This window comes from Anomalospiza imberbis, chromosome 3 (assembly GCF_031753505.1).
Source record: "Anomalospiza imberbis isolate Cuckoo-Finch-1a 21T00152 chromosome 3, ASM3175350v1, whole genome shotgun sequence".
Taxonomy (NCBI): domain Eukaryota; kingdom Metazoa; phylum Chordata; class Aves; order Passeriformes; family Viduidae; genus Anomalospiza; species Anomalospiza imberbis.
The window spans coordinates 108,141,827-108,163,589 of record NC_089683.1 but is presented as its reverse complement, the minus strand read 5'-3'; the positions used below and the strand labels follow the sequence as shown (position 1 = coordinate 108,163,589).

At 41.4% G+C, this 21,763-nt stretch overlaps 1 protein-coding gene across 1 annotated transcript in view; it reads right to left on the bottom strand.

Moving 5' to 3' along the window:
- The window catches only part of PCSK2 (proprotein convertase subtilisin/kexin type 2), a 97,703-nt gene extending 82,172 nt beyond the window's left edge, over nt 1-15,531 (bottom strand). The window contains exon 1 of the mRNA XM_068186335.1: nt 15,083-15,531. Coding sequence (XP_068042436.1) covers nt 15,083-15,271 — 189 coding nt within the window. The 5' untranslated portion in view covers nt 15,272-15,531. The remainder of the gene's footprint in view (nt 1-15,082) is intronic.
- Between the last annotated feature and the right edge of the window lie 6,232 nt (nt 15,532-21,763).

The window sequence follows — 21,763 nt, the reverse complement described above, 5'->3', positions numbered from 1 at the left end:
TTATTTAGAATTAGAAATAGGCCTAGTTATGGCCTTGATGTATAAATATTGTCCATTACAAGGCACGACTGCCAGAATCTCAGGAATTACAAGCACTTCATTACTTGCAATATTTGTGTAAAAGCACTGGTGGAAAATACATACAAGCAAAACCAGAATCATAAATACAAAACAGCAAGTAGAGCAAAACATTTTATATCCACCTGCCTCCTTCTTTTCTTCATATTTGCAGCCTCCTTGTGGTTATTAATAACACTTTCTGAAGCAAAAATGAAATGTGCTTAACCCTCTTCCTGAAGGACATGGACCAGAAAATAACTTTCAAAAATTCAGTGAACAACCAAATGCAGGAAAGAAAAACTCTTTCAGTGGAAGAGGTTTAACTGAAGGCAAAATAGACTTGATGATCTTAGGGTCTTTTCCAGCCTTAACAACCCATGATTCCATGAAAATGGCTAAGATGTACCATTTGGTATAGAAAGAAGCAGGAAAATTGTCCATAGTTTTAGCACCAATAGGTCTGAGGTACCTTAGCTGTTCTCAGGCTACTGCTGAACCACAGAGGTGTAATTATTACTGAAATAAAAATGAGTAAGTTAAATTCATGGTTCTCAACCTTTCTGCACTCTCCTCCTTACAGTCTTTCCCCAGAAAGAAAAGGGAGTGACTCCATGCTGCCCTAGATGCCACTGCTGGGAAGAAGGGCTGCAAACACACAGCTACACTTCTCCCCTGCCAAGCCCAAGCACTGGTCCTGAGAGATGCCATTCCCTGGTATGAAAAGGGAGAAAAAGCCCACTGCTAAACCCTCAACTGCTCCGAGAAGGAAAAATCAGGTATAAAGTAGCCTGTTCCTCAGAGACACCTGATCTAGGATGGGGCAGCACACAGAGATAATTCCCCAGAGTCCACGGCTCCCATCCCATCTTGTCTACTTGACAGAGAAAATCAAACTGCCCTTCTTTCTTGGTCTTGCCTTGAACAATATGCACAGTGACACCAGCTGCAGTTTTGCCTGTCACAAAGCAAAGGAAATCAATATCAGCTGCAAAGCAGTGCAGAAGTTTAAAGAAAAGCCACAGAAAGACTAAAATTAGATACTGTTCCTCATTCTAAAACTGCAGCAAGTGAGGCCACCTTGGGCAGAGCTAACACATCATCTCCTGACCAGAAAAGCCCATCTAGCAAAGGTATTATGAAGCAGCAATAAATTCTTAAGAAAATTCCCAAGTCAAATTAAGCTGCCAGTGGCATCAATACTTAATCTGGCTCTCAGGGAGAGGTCCAGCATTCACAGCCTATCACTGGTCTTAAGAGGTAATATAGAATACAAAAATAAAGATGAACATTGGTTCCAAGGCTTATCTTTAATATCAAATTTTACTGGCTCCTTGTCCTTAACATTGCATTTTACTGGCTCACTACAGAGCTCTACATACATTATGGTGCCCACAAAAAGCTTAAGAACAACCTGGATTGCCCCCTCTTGTTTTAATGGGAACTATCTCTGCCCAGCTTTCCCATACTGCCTGTCACACTGTTTCACACAATGCAGAATCCCTACAGCACTCTGCTGACTTATGTACATCATTTCCAATGATTTCTCCCCAATACTGTAATATTCTAAAACCAGTTTACTTTAATCTTTTGTTAAGATTCCTCTCCCAAGTTACTAATGGGGACAACAGTCTGCAACAACTTTATTTTGAGCAAAATCATTTGTACACACAAGAAGGGCAATTTATAGCAAGTTACCACCTTCTTTGGTCACCAAAATCAGTATAAATGGATCTGTCAATGAATGGGATTCACAGAAAGCACTCATTCAGCCAGGCTGACAAAGACCCTCCCCAGAGCTCATTGCCTGCCTTAGTATGACTATGTGCCCATGGATGTGAGAGTTCAAACAAACACTGGTTCTAAAGGGAAAAAAATATACCCATCCCCAAAATAATATATTTTTTTCCTTTTTTAAAAGAAGTATAACACAAAGCATCTCTCCCCACAGAGTCCAAGCACTGCCCAAGCATAATTTCTGACTTTGAAAGGAACCATAAATTGGCACAGATGAGCTCTTTCATCCCATTACTGCTCAGTAATCACACCAACATAAAATACGACCTAAATCCAGTACAAATAAATGTATTTGGAGCCTACACGGGCCCCACAGGCCTCACACCTTCAGTTACCATTGTAAGTGAAGCACAACAAAGTACCTCACAGCAGAAATTAGAAAACATTTTGAAACCTTTTCATCTCAGTTTCACCAAATGCACTGAGGACACTTATAAATATTCAATATTAATTCTTAACCTCTCTTGCTCTAATTTTCCCCCACCCCAATTAGCATTAGAAATCCTTTTACCTTTAAATACACAGATGGGAGCCAAGTCTGAAGTCAAAAGCACTCACTCACTTTAGGGATGAGGGCCATGTAAGAGAGGAGCCAGCCAGAAACACAGGCGGCCTCAGGCACCAAAATGACACAGAACAAAGCACGAACACCAGAGGATGAATTCAAACATTGGCAGAGAAATGTGAAATAGCACAGAGGAGTAAAGCTGCACCAGAGATCACCAACATGAAATCCAGTCTGCTGTGTCCCCACGGCCTCAGGCAAGGATTTCACTCTTGCTCATTAGTGTGCTATAATTACGCTGAAGGCTCAAAATAAGGATCTCAGGTGGAGCCAGGGTTCTGCACAAGCTCCAAAGAGCCCCAAGGACTGGCACAGTCAGGCCCAGGTCTGAGTGCTATGATTCAGTCTTCCTGGCTCAGTTCTCCTTGTACCTGTGTCCTGTAGCCAGCTGCCTCCACCAAAGTCTCATCTCTTCTCTTGGCAAATCTGGCAGGTGGAGGTGTTATAGCCACAGCTTCAACACTCCCAAAAGGCACATTTTGTATGAAAACATCATCAGATCATCCTTGTGAAATAATTCAGTAACACAAAGTGAAAATTTCTCTTACAAATTAATTAATTAATGCCTTTGACATTTTCACGTGTTTTCAGCTCTGTTTCATATAAATATCCAACCATCTCTTAAAGGAATCAGCAACTGGTGGTGGGAGTAAGAAAGGACCAAGACTAAGTAGAGAGATACAAAAGACAACTGAAATATTGTAACACACATGATAACAAGGCCATCTATTATTTAGAATAGTGGTTATCCTGTAAGAACACAGCAACCCTGCTCAAAAAGTTATATTACATCTTCTCAAGCCAGCAGAAGTCATTTCCAATGGTTTCTCAAAGATTTCCTCACCTCCACAGCAAAATATCTTCTCCTCTAGAAACTGTGTAAAGTCAAAAGTGATGTCTAAAAACTTTGTGGAATATATCCCTTGGATTTTATTTTATCCAAAAGGATAAAACAAAGCCTTTTGCCTAGTCTCTCTTGCATGCAGCAAAGAACAAGGTTGAACAGTCTCCTCATTAGCTGGACATGAGGTGTTTAATAAAAACCTGGAAGTAAATGAAAGAAATGTAACCAGTTGTGGACTGAGATTACCCTTACATGTCCAATCTGTCCATGTGCAATTCAGCTGAATGCCCTGCACAATTCATGGCAAAAGGAAAAGAGGCCCTTTCAAAGCATGATCCATCTCACTTATCTGAGGTGGCCATGTTAGAATACAAGCAGAGCTGAGCCTCAGGAGCTCTTTCACTCTGAAGTCCGTAAGAGAAGCACTGCTGCTCAGGTAGATCAATTCTGATCTTAAATGGCTACTCTCATATTCTCATCAGTTTTGTTGTTAGATTATCCCACCCAGAGCTTCCAAGCACTTACAAAACACTGCTCCATTGGTTTGGTTACAAGTCTGTGATATTTGGAATTTGATCTGCAGTTGGATGAATCACACAGGTGTAAAGTTTTACTGTATCTGTATTACTGTTAGGTTTGGCACTGAAGAGCTCAATCCTGCAAGCACATAAAGTCATACAAGTCATCAGCGACAATACTCTGGATTTGCTGATAGTTTTATCAGTGAATTGGAGAAGTCATTTGATACTTTAAAAATGGTTATTCTAGTTTATGGCAATGGATCTGTGCAGTTCAGAGAGTTTTATCTGTTATTCCCCAGTAACTGTAAACACCATTATCAATTCTACCACATGCCCTGTGGAAAGCAGAATACTTCCCGGATTTCAAGGAAAATGTTGCTTATACACCAGCCCTCAAATTGGACTGAGTTAATCCAGATTGTCATTACCTGGAGTAGGTGATTAGTATTGTTTGGCTGACAGGCTGAAGTGAAGGCTATGCAATCATTATGTCCTATTACATAAATGGGGTGGTCGTGGGTGTGTGTGCAAGAAGTGCACCTCAGTCAAGCCCTGGGCACCAGAAAAAATTCTGGAGTTCAGCACCAAAAGAGTCACTGGGAGCATCTACCAACTTGTTATGTTGTCATTTTTAGCTGCAACAAACGACCACTGGGAAAAGGAGACAACCTCTCTAATCATTCAGCTACACAACCCCATAACAACCACACAAACAACAGATATAAACATGCACATCATTTAGAATAATTAACTAAATATTATTTCATGAGAAGGTGAATCAAATTTTCTAAAAGCAGGTATGTGTAACACAATTTTTTTTTTACACAAGCTGGGAGAATTTTACCATCCCATTAAAACAAAACAAAAACACCTCCATCCCCTAAAAACAAAACAAAAACAAAGAAATAAACAAACAACAAAATAAACACAAACACACATACCCAAACCTAAACAAACAAAACTGAGAAAAGACAACGAGAAATCAGCCTCCAGACATTCTTTAGAGACAATTGGTCAGTACTTGACCCAGTTAATTAACCATAACTCATTTAGTCAGAGGCAGTCAGTGCTGTAAGAATAAAGGGAGGAAAAAGGATGGTAATCCAGAAGTGGCTTTGCCACTTCTGCATTTTATTAACAAAGGTGAATAAAATTTTGGCTGTAAGTACCTGTCTCCTGCTTGCAGCCATGGAGCTCCTCAGGGTATCATGTCACTTTCTTGATGTTCTGCTGTGTTTTCAAAGCCTCTCTCAAGATGTTAATATTCTGTATAAGTTTTCACACCTCAAACGACCTTCTCTCCAAGATCATTCAACCCATGACCATTTCTTTTCCTATTCCCCTCTCTGCTGTTGCTTCACATGATAGCAACTCTGTTGTAGAACAGAGGCAGAACTAAATTTCCAAAGACATGAGTTTCAGTATCTTCTTATATTAGGAGAATATTGGGCAATTAGAGCTGTAACATTCTTGTTTCAGTTGCCTCCCATGTAAAATGGCATACTCCTATAAGTACTAGTTTAGTTATTTTATTGATAAGATTTATTTAATTAATGTTTGCACAGCATTATAGACTGTGATATGAAACTCTTGACTGTAAAATGCCAAGTGCCATTGGAAACATATATTAATGGGTATATCTACACATGTAATATATATTACATGTCTAGTGAGAAATTACATGTGAGAAATCGGGCACCTCTTTAACAACAAATATTTGTTAAATGTTGTAATATATTTAAGCAATATAAGATGGAAATCTCTTCTTCCTATCAGTATATCTTCCTTAGAGAAAGCTCATAAGAAACATTTTGATTCAGTTAGAGTCTGCAAATTTAAATGGCCATGGTATTCTTCTGAGATAGATCAATATTGCTGACAGCAATTAGCACTGCTTACAAAAGGCCACTTTGCCTCACTCCTGATTTACAGCCCAGCTCTCCTTTTAAGCATGCAACCAAACAGGTTGACTACTATTTTTACACAGGAGCCTGGTGTCACATCAGCTTCAGGAACACAGAGCATAAAAGCCATGAGCTAAAGTTTGCTATTTAAAAAACAACATTCAGATGCAGCATGCCCCAGACACAAAATACCAGCTCTTAAACCTCACTGAAACTGGGATCCTGGTTTTCAGTAAGGCACCTGGGCATTCTTTTTAAGTCTACGTTCACATAACAAAGTGGCTACATAAACATGTGTGCAAGTGCTTAGCTCATGCAGCATCTAAAAGCCAAGTCAGGATCTCAAGCTTGAATGAAGTAGAGTGATAAAAGCAACTCAGAGCAAAATTAGTTGGCTACTGACAACAGTTACTCAAGAAGGCACAGAAGATGTGAATTACTCTAATGCAAGGATGCTAGCGCTTACTGACACTTTAAGATCTGACCTCTCTTGCAATTCTAAACCTTTACTCTTTCCTTTTTACTCCGTGTCTGTTTAATGCTAGGCTGCCAAGCAAGAGCTGATAGACAGAAAGTGCTTCACAGAGAGGTTTCTAATATTACACCAACCACACTGAAAAAGTCTTCCAGTTGCCAGAGAAGCAGTCAGTTCCTTCAGAAAAATATGTGCTTTATGGGAGAGAAGCCCATGGGTAAAAATTGGAACCAAAACTGCGACGTTAAAGGACAGAAGGACAGGAGGGTCACAATGTTTCTTTTTTTATTTTTTTTTAAATAAAAGGTAGTATGCTTGAGAAAAGCAGGGGAAGGAAGCCTCAAGAAAAACATTTTCAGCAGAGCCAAGGAAAAGAAAACGTTTTGCAACTCTGCTGTTTTCCTTATTTTTGTAACATTTCTTGATTCTGCTAGGAGGAAGTCACAAACACTGTCCTCACTACCACAAGATCAGGTCAGAGGCAAATCCTTTACTCATGCCACCACAACCTGGAGAGAGCTCCTGTTGACTCTTGACAAAACAGCATAATGGTCACTTCACAACAAGGAGCAGCTGCTCTGAGTGGGGTCAGCAGCTCTGTGGTAGACGGAAAAAAAAGGATGACATAAACCTAGCAATAATGACGAGGAAGGAAAGCAAAGAGCAACACCCAACACCACCTCTTACCCTTCCTCCCAGGGCCTCCCTCACTGACCTTTCAGGCATCTGTGAAATAAGTCTTTTAGTGACAATTAAAAAATGATGGAAATCTATTGCTGGCAGAAATTGTTTTCAGTCCAGCATGTGCTTATATGTTATCTTGCTCCAATGACATTAGGCAAGCAAGAAAAATGTAGGAAAGGAAAATTTTAATTAATCACTCAGCGTTTCAGCCTTTAGAGCCTGAAAAACTGGTTTTTCTAGCAAGGTACAATATATTTAACATGAATAATATATGTTAAGTTAGAAGGGGGAAAAAGGGATTTTACAGAATCACACTGAGTGTTTTAATCTTCATCAAAAGAAAGAAAAATATCCACATGCTTTTCTGACGTGGTTCTATTGCGAACTATATCTTGATTGTAGGAGAAATTGAATGGTTTTACAGTTGAGAGATGAAAAGTACATTTGCCTGTGAAGTTTGGGGTTTAAATGGCAATATAAAAATTTAAAGATGGAAATGCTGTCAAAATGATGATGTCGTAATCCACAACCATCATTCCATCAGTGTTAGCAGCCAATTCTTCCAAATCTGCAAATGTGTTCCAGTTCTGATTTTTGATACTTCACCCAAATTCTGAACTGAGAGTTCCACTTTACAACTGGTTTTAAGTAACTTCTAAACAGCTAAGTTCAGTTGAAACACTGTTCTAAAATTAATCTATACAGGGAAGCACAAAGTCCCCATGGGACTGATGGGAATCCAACAGTCTTGGTTGTAGCTAATTCACCATATTTGGCTGCAGCTAAAAGCCTAAAGAAGAAGCTTTTGCTGCCTTTGGTGTTGCACAGTAGGTGACAGAGACAGTACTCACCCACAGAGCAGATTTCAGAATCACACTCCTCCGTTTCACTGGCTTTTCATAAAGAATGAGTAGGCAGAAAGAAGGATCCTTTGTCATCAGGAAAGGGAAGGCTGTATTCCACCTCTTTTGCTACCCATACAAGGAAGAGATTTACCTCTTTGGCTCTAGTTTTGTATCCAACAATCATCTGAAACAGCAAATTTCTCTACTTAGTAATAATAATAATATTTAAGTATATATTTGCTGGGTTTCAGGTTTTCACAGATTGGTTCTTTGGAGAAAGCTGCTCTGACATATTACCTTCTTATTCATCTGGTAAGTAAATAGTCTAGTTCAGTCATGAGTATCTGGGATACATGTGCCAACAGGTTTGATGTAACCACTGAGGTCACTATTACCATTTGCTTTCTGCGGACAAAGTAGTTGAGAATGTAACATTTCCATAGAAGTTTTGTTTGAGAAGGTAGGTAATACAGGACAATGTCCCAGTTCGCTCCTTGTGAAAGAGCTATTACTACCCAATTTATTTATTTATAACCACAGTGTATAAATGGAGAGAGTGGCCAAGCTCATAATTTCTTTTTTAAGTCCAAGCTCCTGCTACTTGCTGAACACAGCCAGCGCAGCTGAGTTACACTGCTGAGCTACTGTCATAAATCGACGACCAAATTGTATTTCACACTGCATGATAAACCATGTGTCATGGCCACTCAGAATTTCACACAGTACACACCGAATTCTGCTCTCTCTGGGATGCTGCTTTCTGTCACAAAACATGGCCTGAGCCTGCTGAGCTGAAATTAAATCTCCATTTCAGTAGCATAGGGTTTGCTTTTTCAGTGAACTTATGAGAGTTAAATGCAGAGCTTGATTTACAAGAGCAACACACTAGACTTTGACAAATACTTGAGCAGTTCAGCTTCCTCCTGCCAGAGGCCATGGATGGATGGAAGTGTTGGGCTGCTCACTGCAATATTTATAGTCACCATGCAGCAGCATCCTGTAGAGACCTGACCCATTTAATTATCTAAAAAAGTTGAAAGAACAAAAAAAAAGAAGAAGAACAATATTGCTGATGACTGGAATAACACTGCAGGACAAAGGTAAATTTTACATCTATTAACAGCACTGAATTTGCTGCTACAGCTCACACAGAAACTACCCATCCATTCTGTGGACTGCAACTGCACAAAAGGGTTTCCCAGCTAAAATATTTTAGTAAGAACTGACAGAATTTATCATTCATTTTCACAATTTGGCTTGATTTCCAGCTCACAGAATATTCTGTGAGCATGGACATTTCTCAGAACTTACTAATGGAAACTACCTACCAGACAAATTCTACCTATGTTTTGGCAACTGCTTTGCAACTGCTTTATTACAAGCATTTGAAACTTGAGTTGTATGTGTCAATTTTAATTGAACAACTCCATCGATGAATGAGGTTAAGGGTCATATGCAAACTTCTATTTAGCTACACTAAGCAGTAACTATTACCAGCATAACTATTCCAGGGAGTCTAGAAGCTCTTATGCTGTTGTTGCTTTTGCTTGGTTTTGTTTGTTTGTTTTTTTTGAAATCAACATGGTCTTACTGTTAGAAGTTTCAGTGGAAATTAAATTTCTGCTAATATTGTTCTGACTTGGAATGAGTGAAACATGTCAGTTCTCCTACACTGATAGTAACAGCACTGCAATTGGGTTTGTTTCCCCACTTTAACCACATCAGTGTAGTCACAGCAGTAAAAGTTTTCCTAAGAGTTGGTAGTGTCTTATATCTTGTCACCTGGCATGGTTTGTGAAGCAGATAGAAGGCTAGCTTTCACCTTCACACAACAGCTGGATTTTCAAAAAGATAACAAAAATTCAAACACCTCTGTCCTTTTCTGAAGGAGACAAGCAGCAGACTCAGTCTCTGGGATGATTTGCCTGCTAATAAACAAATGCCAAGGATGCCACAGGATCTCAGAAGGAAAAAGCATTTCAAGCTGGGAGTGAATTGATAATTTCTTTTGGTCTAGGACTTAAATATGGATTTGAGCTCCCAAATTACAAACAAACTGCCCTCCCTCATTTGCAGTACCCTAAACCATCTGGGTCTGGTTAGGCATGACAGTGGGATCTGACTATCTGGCCTGATGCAAAAAACCCCAAAAAACCCCAAAAAACCCCAAAAAACAATCCTGTCTTCAAATCAGGGGACTTTTGCAAAGAACAGTTACCCTTTGCTGCACAGCTCTGCAGAGGGAGGTCAGGGGACAGATTCAGTTCTGGGTGTGTTTACAGCTGCAGATGTCCATACTGCCTTTCAGTAATGGCCCTCAGGCTGCTAGCAGCATCTGAAAAGCCTACCTAGAGCAATGAGAGTTTCAAGCAGGACCACAGACAGAGCTACAGCATATGGGATCCCAAAGATCCAACACACAGAGGCAATTCATGTATCTGTATGTGGTAGAGCACAGGAGTAGTCTGAAAGAGTCGTCTTCAAGAAAGCTATCTGGGCAGAAGGAAGGAGACCCCAGACTGACAGGCACTCTGGGCTAGATGGCAGGAGACAGACCAGTACACAGCTTGTTCTGGTATGCTGGGATCACAGCATTCAGGGAGTGCTGTCCACTTCTTACACGTTTTCTCCTTGACATTGGCAAAACTAAATATAATGTACATGAAAACCAATAACTGCACATTCCCCATTGGGCAGCAGCATCAAAAAAAAAAAAAAAAAGTGAAAAACTGCACTTGTGATGCAGTGTGATGCAGTTCCTGGGTCTATACCACATGTTCTGTTTTGCAAATGGGTCCAAACAATATGGAATAAATAAAATTATAAATGCAGGCAGCTTTATGAACAGCCAGAATTCCATAACTCTCTGTTTACTGAGCTGTACTTCAGGAAACAAAAAAAAATCTGCAAAGGTAAGGTTTAATCTCCACATTTTGCCAAGAAATAACTGCACCACATATTCAAAACAGAAATGAAACAATTACAGTGGGGATCTACAGTAGGGGAGACTAACCTTATTGTTTTACACTCAAACAAGGGTAGAATCTGACAAGGTAATTCTTTTATAGCTCAAACAGAACACTCACCACCAGCAAACAGTCTCAGACTTAGGGATGTGGGACTGTTAGGGTTAGGGATGTGCTTGAGCCTGTGGTTTACAGATCTTCTTGATAATTTACAGCTTTCAAGTGCATAATTGATTACATTTAAGTAACAGGAATTTTTTTTTTGTTTGTTCCAAGTTAGCTAGTATTTGCTACTAGAGCTGTTTATGCATCGAAGGCAAAACACAAAGTATTAAAAAAAAAAAAAAAGCAAACACCTATTTTCCAGATTTAGACGCTGATCTGCACTGGAGGACATTTTAAGGTTTTAGTATGTGCATCCCAGGATGAAATGTTCAGGATCCCTGACAGAAGTCCCAGCTCTCGAGGCTGTGAACTCATTATTCTGCCTCTTGGTCTGCCTTCTACACCACATCAACTCCCACCTCACATGCTCCCTACCTAAATGCAGGCAAGTGGGTTGCTGCAGTAAGAAATATAGCTTCTTTATCTGTTAAGTTTTGCTTTTGATAAGTCTGTATTAATGCAATGCAAAGAAAAGAAAAGAAAAAAAAAAAAAAAAAACAAAAAACAAAGAAATAAAAAAAAAAATCCACACCAAGGAAACCTGAATGCTCGCAGTGTTTCATCAAGAAATTACTGGTTGGTTCCACAAAGCCTGGTCCTCAACCAGCAGCCTCCTAAGCACAAAACAGGAAGCAAGGAAGTCACAGCTGTGAGAGGTAAGACTGAGTTTTGCAAGATTTAGAGGGATAAGGGATCAGGTGATACAAGGAAAAAATAGACCAGATTTAGGCAACATAAATGTAAATTTCTCCATGTTTTCAAATCCATGTTTCGTTCTTATTTTAAAATCTGGGGCCACTGAATGCTAACTGTTTAAAACCCTTCACCTCAATGCTACTAGAAGCAAAATATTTAGCCTTTTAGTTATGGTGGCATTTTGTGGAATGTCTCAGTCTCGCTGTTGTTGATGAAATGGAAAGAGATGCCTAAACTCTGCTCTCCATATAGAAGACCCTTCCAAATGCATCTTCCAACTCTCCTTGTTAGAAATTGATTGAAAATTGCAAGGCAAGGTCAGAAAGCAGCTTTTTTTCAGCCTGCATTAAGAAATGTATTCTGGTGACAAGCGTGCCAAGAGGCAAATAAATCAAATGGGGGGAAAAAACCCAATCAGAACCAAAAACTTGTTCTTTTTGCAGTTCTTACAATATTAGGGGGACATTCTCACAACTCCTGGATGCTCAAAGATGGTAAGACTAACCATTTTAAGAAAAAAGTATGTGTTATCACAGTATCTGTTTCACCAGGAATACATAGAATCAATTTTAACACATAAAAATGGACTGAAAAATTGCAAATATTAAAAATATAAATCAAAGAGCACAATCAGCATTACAAAGATGTCTGTATTCAGGATTAATTCAGGGTAGATTAAAGAAAAAGTGGCTACTCTTTTTGACACGTTAGGATCCTAGACCTAAACAAAAGCACCTGTTTATGTAAGCACCAAGCCCTACTTAATCAATTCATCAAGCACTGAATTTAAAGCACACATTTAGCCTACCTGACATCTTGTAGTGGTTTCAGAATGATGGTAGGAAGCATGGCCAAAGAATCAATTAGAAAGTGCATCATGCAGTCCATAACATTAATCTCGAAGGCAATGCTTTCTCATGCATTTCTACAGAAATCTGCTGTTAAGTAAACGTAATATGCACTTGCTCAGAGATTGCTTGTTATTGGGGGAAAAAAATGTGCACTAAAAATACATAATTTAAAAAACAGCTCCCATAAAGTCATGTTAAAAGAGATCTGTGATACCCTAAAGGCACAAAAGGAATCTTTCTCATATGCATCTTAAATTCACACACAATAAAAAAAAAAAAGAGGAATCTGCTCTCGTGTTCCTACACCGCACTGAAATAAAGGTGATTATTTTCAGAACATGGCTCTTCTCCAGTATGGGCAAAGGTAACTGGATTTAAGTAAATAACTCAATATATCATCCCAACAGCATGTGTCATTGAAGTAGCTAAAAGACCACTTCTCTTTGTGATGTAATTTGGAAGAGAGGGGTGTGCTGGTATTTTTTGAATATTTCATTAGACAGCATATCTACACATAGTAGTTTCCCTCGAGAGCTTCCCACTAACAGCTCTGTGCTTCTCTACACGGCCACGTTCAACTTCCTGCACTCTCGATATCGCCATGAAAGCTGAGTCTGCAGACTGTAGGCTGCTAGACAAGCCTGACGATAGCAAAACAGAGAGGAGATTCTTCAGCAGTACTGAAGAGCCACTGGCACAAATGGCACATGCTTCTATTGGCGGCCAATTATCACCACCCAAACCCGGTTAAGAACAGAGATTGCTATCAACCTCTCACTGATTATCCAACACACTCAGGAAAGTGTCAAACCCTACCAACTTTTCCTCTTCCCTAAAATTACTGCCTTGCAGAAAGCAAAGTGCTATTTCCTCTTACAGCCGGGGAGGAGGGGTGGGGGGCAAGCTTACTGGTTTTTCAGGGATTGGGATAGTATAACCCAGAAAACTTCAGGCAGTACGTGCTGAGTACAGGACCCAGTGCCCCACGCCATGAGCACACACACATCACACCATGGCTCTGCTGGGCTTCATTCCTAGAGACACCCGTGTCCACAGCCTCCCCGTAGCGTGTCCCGGAAAGCAGGTACTCTCTCCTCTTGCACACCTGAGGGACTTCCCTCCAGCTCTCTCCTCAGGTGAGCTACAAGGCTGATCTCCGTGAAGAAGCTGTATGTCTCCTAATGGGGCCGAGGCATCCCGGTGAGAAGCTTGGTAGAGGGGAGGGGATTCAAACAGCCCAGAAGCTGCATTTCTCCATCCTACAAAATCCTCTCTCTCTCCCTGTCTCTTCCACACTTGGACCACAGGATCATTTGAAAGCATCTAGCAAAAGTTATAAGAAATTGATCTATGCAGGAACATACCCTTCTATCCTCATAAGGCCTTATCAGTCAGATAACCCCAGGAGAGGAGGAAGGGAGCACAATTAGGAAGGGACTAGAAGAGGAAAACTGTTGACCAAAAAGCTGTATCTAAGTCTCATATAACAAAACCTAATGCACACAATGAATCCTTTCCCAAATGTATCAGCAGCTGTCACTATCATGACAAGGCTGTGTGCCTAAAACAAAAGCATCTTATCAGAGCAGGAATTAGCTGTGGTCACAGCAACAATGATCTTGTCCTCATTTCTCTAACAAGCTCCCACTGGAGTTGAAATGAGACATCCTGAGGGAGGGAGTCTCACTTGATATGTTTTTTTAATTTTTATTTTTAAATTGAGGTTTAAAGCCATTTCACTCATTCAAGTTCAGGGTGCTATTATCATTCATTTCCTTGGATGTAGGACCAGGCTGTCATTGCATAACTGCCAGGAAAAGGAAAAAAAAAAATCGAATAAGCAGCAGCAACACTCACAGCCTGCTTTCCTTTCGCACCCCTCTAAGCAAGTCTGCCAGCAACTCTATTGACCAGAGCACTCTATCAGCCTCTCCCTGTTTGCACCCCAGGTCTTACTGTACCCTAAAATATTTAGAGGTCTAATTATTATTTGAATGGGAGAGATTTCTAGCAGAAGGGGACACTCTAGGAGCCAGGAGGGGACCCGCTACTCTGGCTATGCTTGATTTCCTAGGACCTCAGGAGCAAAAACAACCTCCAATGGCACTTGAAGTTTCCCAACTTACATTTATTAGAGAAAAGCATTCATTGCTTATCATGGGGTCATCCTATTTCTCTAGGAGAATAACAGAGGTATGAAGAAGCCCACCAAAATCAAAAATTGAGTGTCAAAACCCCGATGAAATCTTCTATTCAAATTGTGTGCGGGCTTCTCCATGGAGATGAGTGTCTGCTTTTCCCGGAGGTGCTCCGAGCCGTTCCAGGTGCGCTCGGGAAGCCCTAGGCGGCAGCCCCAGCCCCGCAGGATGGGAGCTCCTGCACGGCAGGATGTTTACATAGTAAGTCAAACGGCACCGAGTTACCATGTGGGAAACTCCGCTCTCCCTCCAAGACAGCCACCCTGCTGGGCCAATGCCGAGGAGCACTTGCAATTGCTCCTGGCACCGCTATTCCTCAGAGCCCCCGGAGAAGCGGGGATTAACGCGGGCACAGCGGGACGCGCTCCGCACCGTCCCTTCCCGCAGGTGAGCGGCGGCCAGAACCGCGCCGGGGCCACCCCCGCGCCCACGGCACGTCCCCGGCACGACACCGCACGCCCTGAGCCCAGCGCCAAGGGCACCGCAGAGCTCCGAGCCCGCGCGGGGGGCTTACCTTCCGCACCCCACCGAAGCCGTGCTCCGCCGCCACCCGCTCGGCCTCCGCCTGGCCCCCGTCGTGCAGCTCCACCAAGAAATGGTTGGTGTAGACGGCTCCGCGGGCCGGGGCTCCGAGGAAGTGCAGGAGAAAGGGGAGGAGGAGGAGGAGGAGGGAGCCCCGAAGCAGCGGCGGCCCCGGCGGCATGGCCCCGCGCTGCGCGCCCGCGGAGGCAGCCCGCCGGGCGGGCGGGCGAGAGGGGAAGCGCCCAAAAGATGGGAGGGGAGGAGGGCGAAAAAAAAAAAAAAATTAAAACAAATGAGAGCGGCAGAGGCAGGAGGAGAGCAGCGCGGAGAGCACCGGCCGGGCGGTGCGGATGCGTGTTCCACGGCGGCCGAGGGGCAGCACCAGCCGAGCGGGGAGGGGGGGGACGCGCCGCGCTGCCAATCATGGATGGGAGGATCGCCTCGGCCCCCCCTTCCCTCCTTCCTTCCCTCCCTGCTCGCGGCTCCCGGAACGCTCCGCACGCCTCCCCAGCACCCCACCCACGCTTCACTCCCACCTTCCACAGTCCGGCCCCTGCAAAGCCGCACCCCCGACTGCACCCGCGCAGCGCACACCAGCCCCCTCCCAGCGCCAGCCGAGCCGAGCCGAGCCGTGCCCAGACCCCTCCGGCTGTCCCTGCTGAGAGGGAAGGTCGCCGAGGGGAGGCAGACACTGCGAAGCTGGAGCCTATAGGCGGGTGGCTGTAGGGACTGGAGAACGAAAGACTTTGGCAAGACCCTCACCACCGGGACTGGTACCCAGCTTCTCTCTTCGACCCAGCGAACACAAAATATCTGGAGTTCCCCCCAAACCTCCAGTGCTAGCCAGGACCCTGCACCAGCTGCTTACAGAGCCGCCAGCAACCTGTCCTTTATCCCTCTTTTTACAAAAGCAAAGGGACAGGGAGGTGGTCAAGCAGTGATAGCGCAGAGCCAGGGGAAAACCTCAGGCTCAGGGCTCCTCACTGACTCCCAGTGACTGCCAGGGTGCTCAGGAGCACAAAGGTGTCCAGGCTCCCTGAGCAATCCCCAAACAGTTTGCAGGGGATGACTGGCAGGAAAGTACCTGGGCCTTCCCTGTGCTGAGAGAGCCAAGGATTGAGAATGTTCCGTGCACAGGTGGGATTGCAGAGGTAGCAGCACCAAAAAAGAATGGGAGCTCGCTTCTGTAAGTAATCTGCCATCTGCTACGATTGGAAAGGAACAGTACAGATTAGGCAAGTTTATGGCAAAGTATAGTTTAACTTTTTCTCACAGATACATCTGTTAATTTGTCATACCAAAGGTTAATCCTTTGATGGATCCCTGAATGATCCCCTGGGAAAGACTTGGGACACAGAAAGCACAGTCTTCTTTAAAACAAACAAAATTATAGATTTACTGTAATCTGTCCTGCAAATGGTCTAATGGAGTACAGATGTTAAATAAATCAGGGAAAACAAAGAAAAACATCAAAAATCACAAACAAGGCTCTTCTTCCATTATCCTAAAGTGCTTTAGAATACAACAGAAGAGCTGACTGCATCATTGTGAATCCAAATGAGCATTGGTTTGTCATGACAAATTATTGATTTCCTTCCTCTGGATAAAAGAAATCCCTATTCAAATAGAAAGGAAATGGCAACTGGAAGCCTAATCCAAAGCCAGTTACATCAACAGAAGTGTTATAAATGAATGATGTTGGAAAAAAATCAAACATGAAGGAAAGGTAAACCATGAGAAATGGCACAGTAGAGAAGGAAAACAACTTTGCAGTCTCATTAAGAGATTAGTATTAATGTTGGTAGAATTCATCTTTTAGATGCTTGTTCTAAGAAGAGGCAGTTAATAAGAACAACTTTATGTATTATTTCTTTAAACCAAGTTGATTGTTTTCATCAATAATCAGCAACACCTCTCCTTACAAAATCTTTCCAGTATTAAAGCATTTCCAGGTAACTTGGGGCCTGTGAGCACCTGGATCAGTTATACCTACTGGTGACTGCTTGACAGCTAGTGGAGGCCCTGCTGGTTTCCATCCTTAGCTGTTCCTTGGTATCAGAAACAAAAGGAAGATAAAAGTAGGGGAAAGGCATTTTCTCTAATTTAAATTCCTGTATATGTTTTTCTTTTCCCAGAGGTGTTCCCTGGGTTGACACACCTCTTTTTATTTTGGTGCCAGTCCATAGAAAGAGGAACACCAATACCAAAGGCAATGGAGCAGCCCTCCTGGCTCCCTCTAACCAGCAAGGCAAGACCCTGCACACATTCAGAAATGAGGATCATAGCACAGGTCTGCATGAGGGGTGTGACTCAGTCACTGTGCATATTCTGACAGCCCCAACTGCCACCTCTCAGTACTGCTCTGCAAGCTGGTGCCATTCAAGGGACATTTCCAACAAGAGAGCATCCACTGTCTACAGCTTGTAAACCTTATAATAACAAGCTTTAATGGCTTTGCCTGTGTGGTGTTAAAAAATAATAAAAAAAAATTTAAAGGATTAATTTAGGAAAGGCTGGTTTAAAAAGTAAAATCTAAACACCAAGAAGAGAAAACGCCACCAAAAGCAGCAATTTAAAGAAAAATAGTCATGGTGTTGATGACTACAGAAGTTTAAGACTAGACAGGACCACTGGGATTTCTAACCTAGTACTTTATGTTAACTGTAGGGCTCACTGGCATTAATTCTTGCATCTGGTCTGTAGTCCTTTTTTTCCTTAACATACAAACATTGAATCAAGGCTGATCTATTACAGCCATTGGGGAAATGTTCCAATGACTGCTTACCGTCATTTGTAAAAAGTTGTATTTCTGCCTCTCTTTAAAATGCTGATCAGTCCTACACTGACTTCTAGGTTTTGTTCTTATTATGAATTTTTTCATGGAACTGCTGAACTATTATTTTCTCCAGATGAGTTTTAAGACTGTGATAATAAAGACATAGAGTTAACACTCCCTTGAATGTCTTCCTGTAAGCCATATTTTCCATCCCTTCAACTATTCCCATAAATCTTTTTACTCCTTGAATTGTGAACTTAGCTCCATCAGATATTTTTTTCAGCAAAGGTCAGGCCAGTGTTAAATGGATGTTACATCACAATTCAGATATTTTTTCAGCAGAGGTCAGGCCAGTGTTAAATGGATGTTGCATCACAATTCTATTCTTACTGGGTACCCAGTCTTTCACCAGCTGAGGATTTCATTCAGCCTTCATGCTGCCGAGTCTCCCTGATGTGCAGCAATGCTGATGCTGACTCTCAGTTCTCTCATCCTCCCTGAGCCCTCTTCAGGACAGGTTATTGTATCCTGCATGGCCAACAATTTTTGTACCTAGATATTTATGACTCCACTTGGTCAAAACAGACATAATTTACCTGCATGAAGCTTTCCAAACAATCAGTCAGCACTAATCTCTTTTATACTTTATGGCTTTCTTCTTTAACCTACTCACTTTATTAGTAATGAGTTTATATTGATATGCTTGATTAGCAAGATTTTACAGAGATAATTTCTTGGCCCCAGTCCTTTGGAACCTCTGCAGAATCAAATCAACTCCAGCAATGATTCCCAGTTTGCAATTATACTTAAGAACCTAGCATTTAATCAGTTTTTAGCCTATGCCATAAAGGCCATTTTGATTTTTGTATCCTGTTTATTTACTGACATGTCACACAATATTAAGTGTTTCCCATACACAAGCAATGTCACAGATACAATGGATCAAAAAAAAGCTACAATTTTTTTCAATTTCATCAGTAGTCCAGAAAAAGAGACTAAGGTTCCCCCATAAATTCTGGCTTGTCTAACAGAAGGCAAATAAACAATAGTAGCTTTATCAGTGAAAACTACAACAGTGCTTAAAAAAATGATATAAAATTAGTTTAAAAATACCAGTTCCAAATGGATTTCTGACTACATTTTTAAACAACCATTAAATTACTACAGTTATTTTACAACATGTAATTGGCTTTCACTATGAGGTCAATGAAGTACTAACTTTAAAGGAGATGTTTCTTTCCCTGGGGGCTGCACAGGATGGTGCCATGCCAAGAGACCAGTATGTCAGAGGAAGTTGCAAGAACTCATTTCCTTGCTGTGGAAGTAAACAGAATCCTAAGTCCAAGATTTACATTGCTTTCATTTTTAATCATTCATCCTAGCAGATGCATGAGCAGTAGTGTGCTGAAGAGCTGGAAACAGAACATTGCAATAATTAAATTTCATGTTACAAGAGAACAAAACACATAAGCACCCTTTGGCACAACTCCGAGTCTCCCTTAAACCTATCTTTCTGAAGCTGTGAAGGGAGCATATATGCTTTAAGTGGACTCTGGAGCAGGCTCAAAGATAGTACCTACATTTAGAGGAATAAAAATGGGATTAAAAGGGCTTGAGAAGAGATTTCCAAGGAAAGAAATTGGATGCATAATTAAAAAGGCCACAGTTGAAAGAAAGTGAAGCATTATCATTTGACAATTTTATTTAGGACATGGAATAAACAGGCCTATATGAATAAAAGCAAGAACTAGAAAATATAGAATAATATAAAGCTTATATTTTCTGTGTGTCAAGAATACAGGACAGCATGCATAATGAATGTACAGAGTGGAAAGAATAGAGTAAAATGCTATGAGGAAATGCCATAGAAATTGAGCTGAAAAATCCCCTGCTGAGTTGGCCCACTGCAGCTACAGGATCAAAGTCACTCCAGGATTCTAGAAGCTCTCTTAACAGTGTGTGTGTCCATTAGCATTGCTGTTGATCATCTTATGACAGCGCATAAAAGCAAATTTTTATTGGTTTGTTTTGATCATGAGCAGCATAGGTATGAGCAAAGCAGAAACCACGGTAAATGAGTTCAGAGAGCACAGCTATGATCCACTTTGGGCCGATTTGGTTATCAGCCATGACTTTCTCAAAGAGGATTTTCATAAAACACATCTAGGCCATTTTAGTACAGTGATGGAAAGATGGATAGATGAGTTACCGCAGCAAAGCCAAGCATGATGCAGCCAAGCAACAGCAGTGTTTCTGTGTGGGGGTTCTAGATTAAAGAGCTTGGCATACATTTATCTTAGATGACTTCAAGATTATTTTCCCTACTTAAAAATACTTCCCTGACCATTTTCATTGTTTTATACTGTCGGTGTTGAGGTCACATCCACATTATGCTATCAAAATATTTTATTACAATGACAGAATTATTTATAGGCACATGATCTGTTGCATGTTAAGTTGGATGTTGTTACTGAAGAGAGAGGGCTACAGCAGGGACTCCTATATCTAAGATATGTGAGCCCAGGAAGCTTAGCAGTTACCAGGCACAGGAATTATGACCAAGGATAAAATATTTTGTGCCATCACCATGTGATACTGCATGGACCTTTCAAAGTTAAAAGACATTTGGAAACTGGGAGCCTATTCCACAGCTTCTAGTTATATAAACTTTAAGTTGCAGGCAGAATCTTTCCAATACACTTTTATCTATGCAAGTGTTATACTGCCAAGTGTCAGGGTGAACATGTACTAATTTAGTGGCATGAAAATGCAGATAGTAAAGAGTGTAGTTTTCAGCATCCACTGCCTGCAGGCCAGCAGGGCTGCAGGCAATGAGCACAGGAGAAGGAAAGGTGTAATTACCTCTTCAAGCAGTTTGGGTTTTCTTTGATTTATGCTCCCAGACATAAGGACCAGAGGGGCTGTTAAGCAAGATGATACCTGACAGGGAAGTGAAAACTATTGAGGTGACCAGTGAGCGTAATCTCCTACTCTTACTTAATGATGGCACAATCCAAAATCAACAGAGAGAAATAGCTTACAGGTAAAATATACATTTAAAAAAAAAAGAAAAATTAAGCCCTTTAAAGAAGGGTTTGAGGTTAGGCCTGTGCTGAAAGCCTCAAGAGACTATGGCATGTACATGTCTGTTTTCTAAATAGGAATATGATTATCCATGCACAGAAGTTGTTCCCTGAATCCGACTCTTAACCACTGCTTAATATCCACGTAGACAAATGTTCAGCTTAGGCAGCTATGGCAAAGAGATACTAAAATTCATGAAAATATGTGGTTCATTTATTTTAAAAGGATATGATTGCCACTTTTGCCAGACTTTTATGCTTTTTCTGCTACTGAGTCTTTGCTGAAGACAATCTGTCTGGAAAAATAATGTCTGTGCAAATGATTTTAGAGAACTAGAATTGCTCAGCAGAGTCAGTTTGGAGCAGATGGTCTCAGTGACATTTTAGAAGGTAACAATGGGTGAGAGAAAGCTTCTAAGCAATACCTGGAAATACTAGTATTAAAAAAAGCCAAAACAAAACCAAAAGCCAACAACAGAGTTAGGGAAAAGGGTACAAGAAATCCAAGGTAAAAAGATGTCTGTTGACCATGGGAATGAGTGGGTGAAGGAAAATGACTGGATGTATGGAGTTAGGGACAGAGATCATGCATCACAAAAAATAGATTGAAAGTGGAATTCAAAACAAAACATCAAAAGATCCAGAAAGTTGGTCTCCAAGAAGTCCACCCACATAGATGATGAAAGTTTTATCAATTACTAACTAATCTAACTTTGCTTCAGGAAGCTCCAAACCGTGTCTCAAATTAATTACAGAAAGGCTGAGAAATAGAATGCAGTAATTACAGTTTGTTCAACTTTCTGAGCCCTTGCAA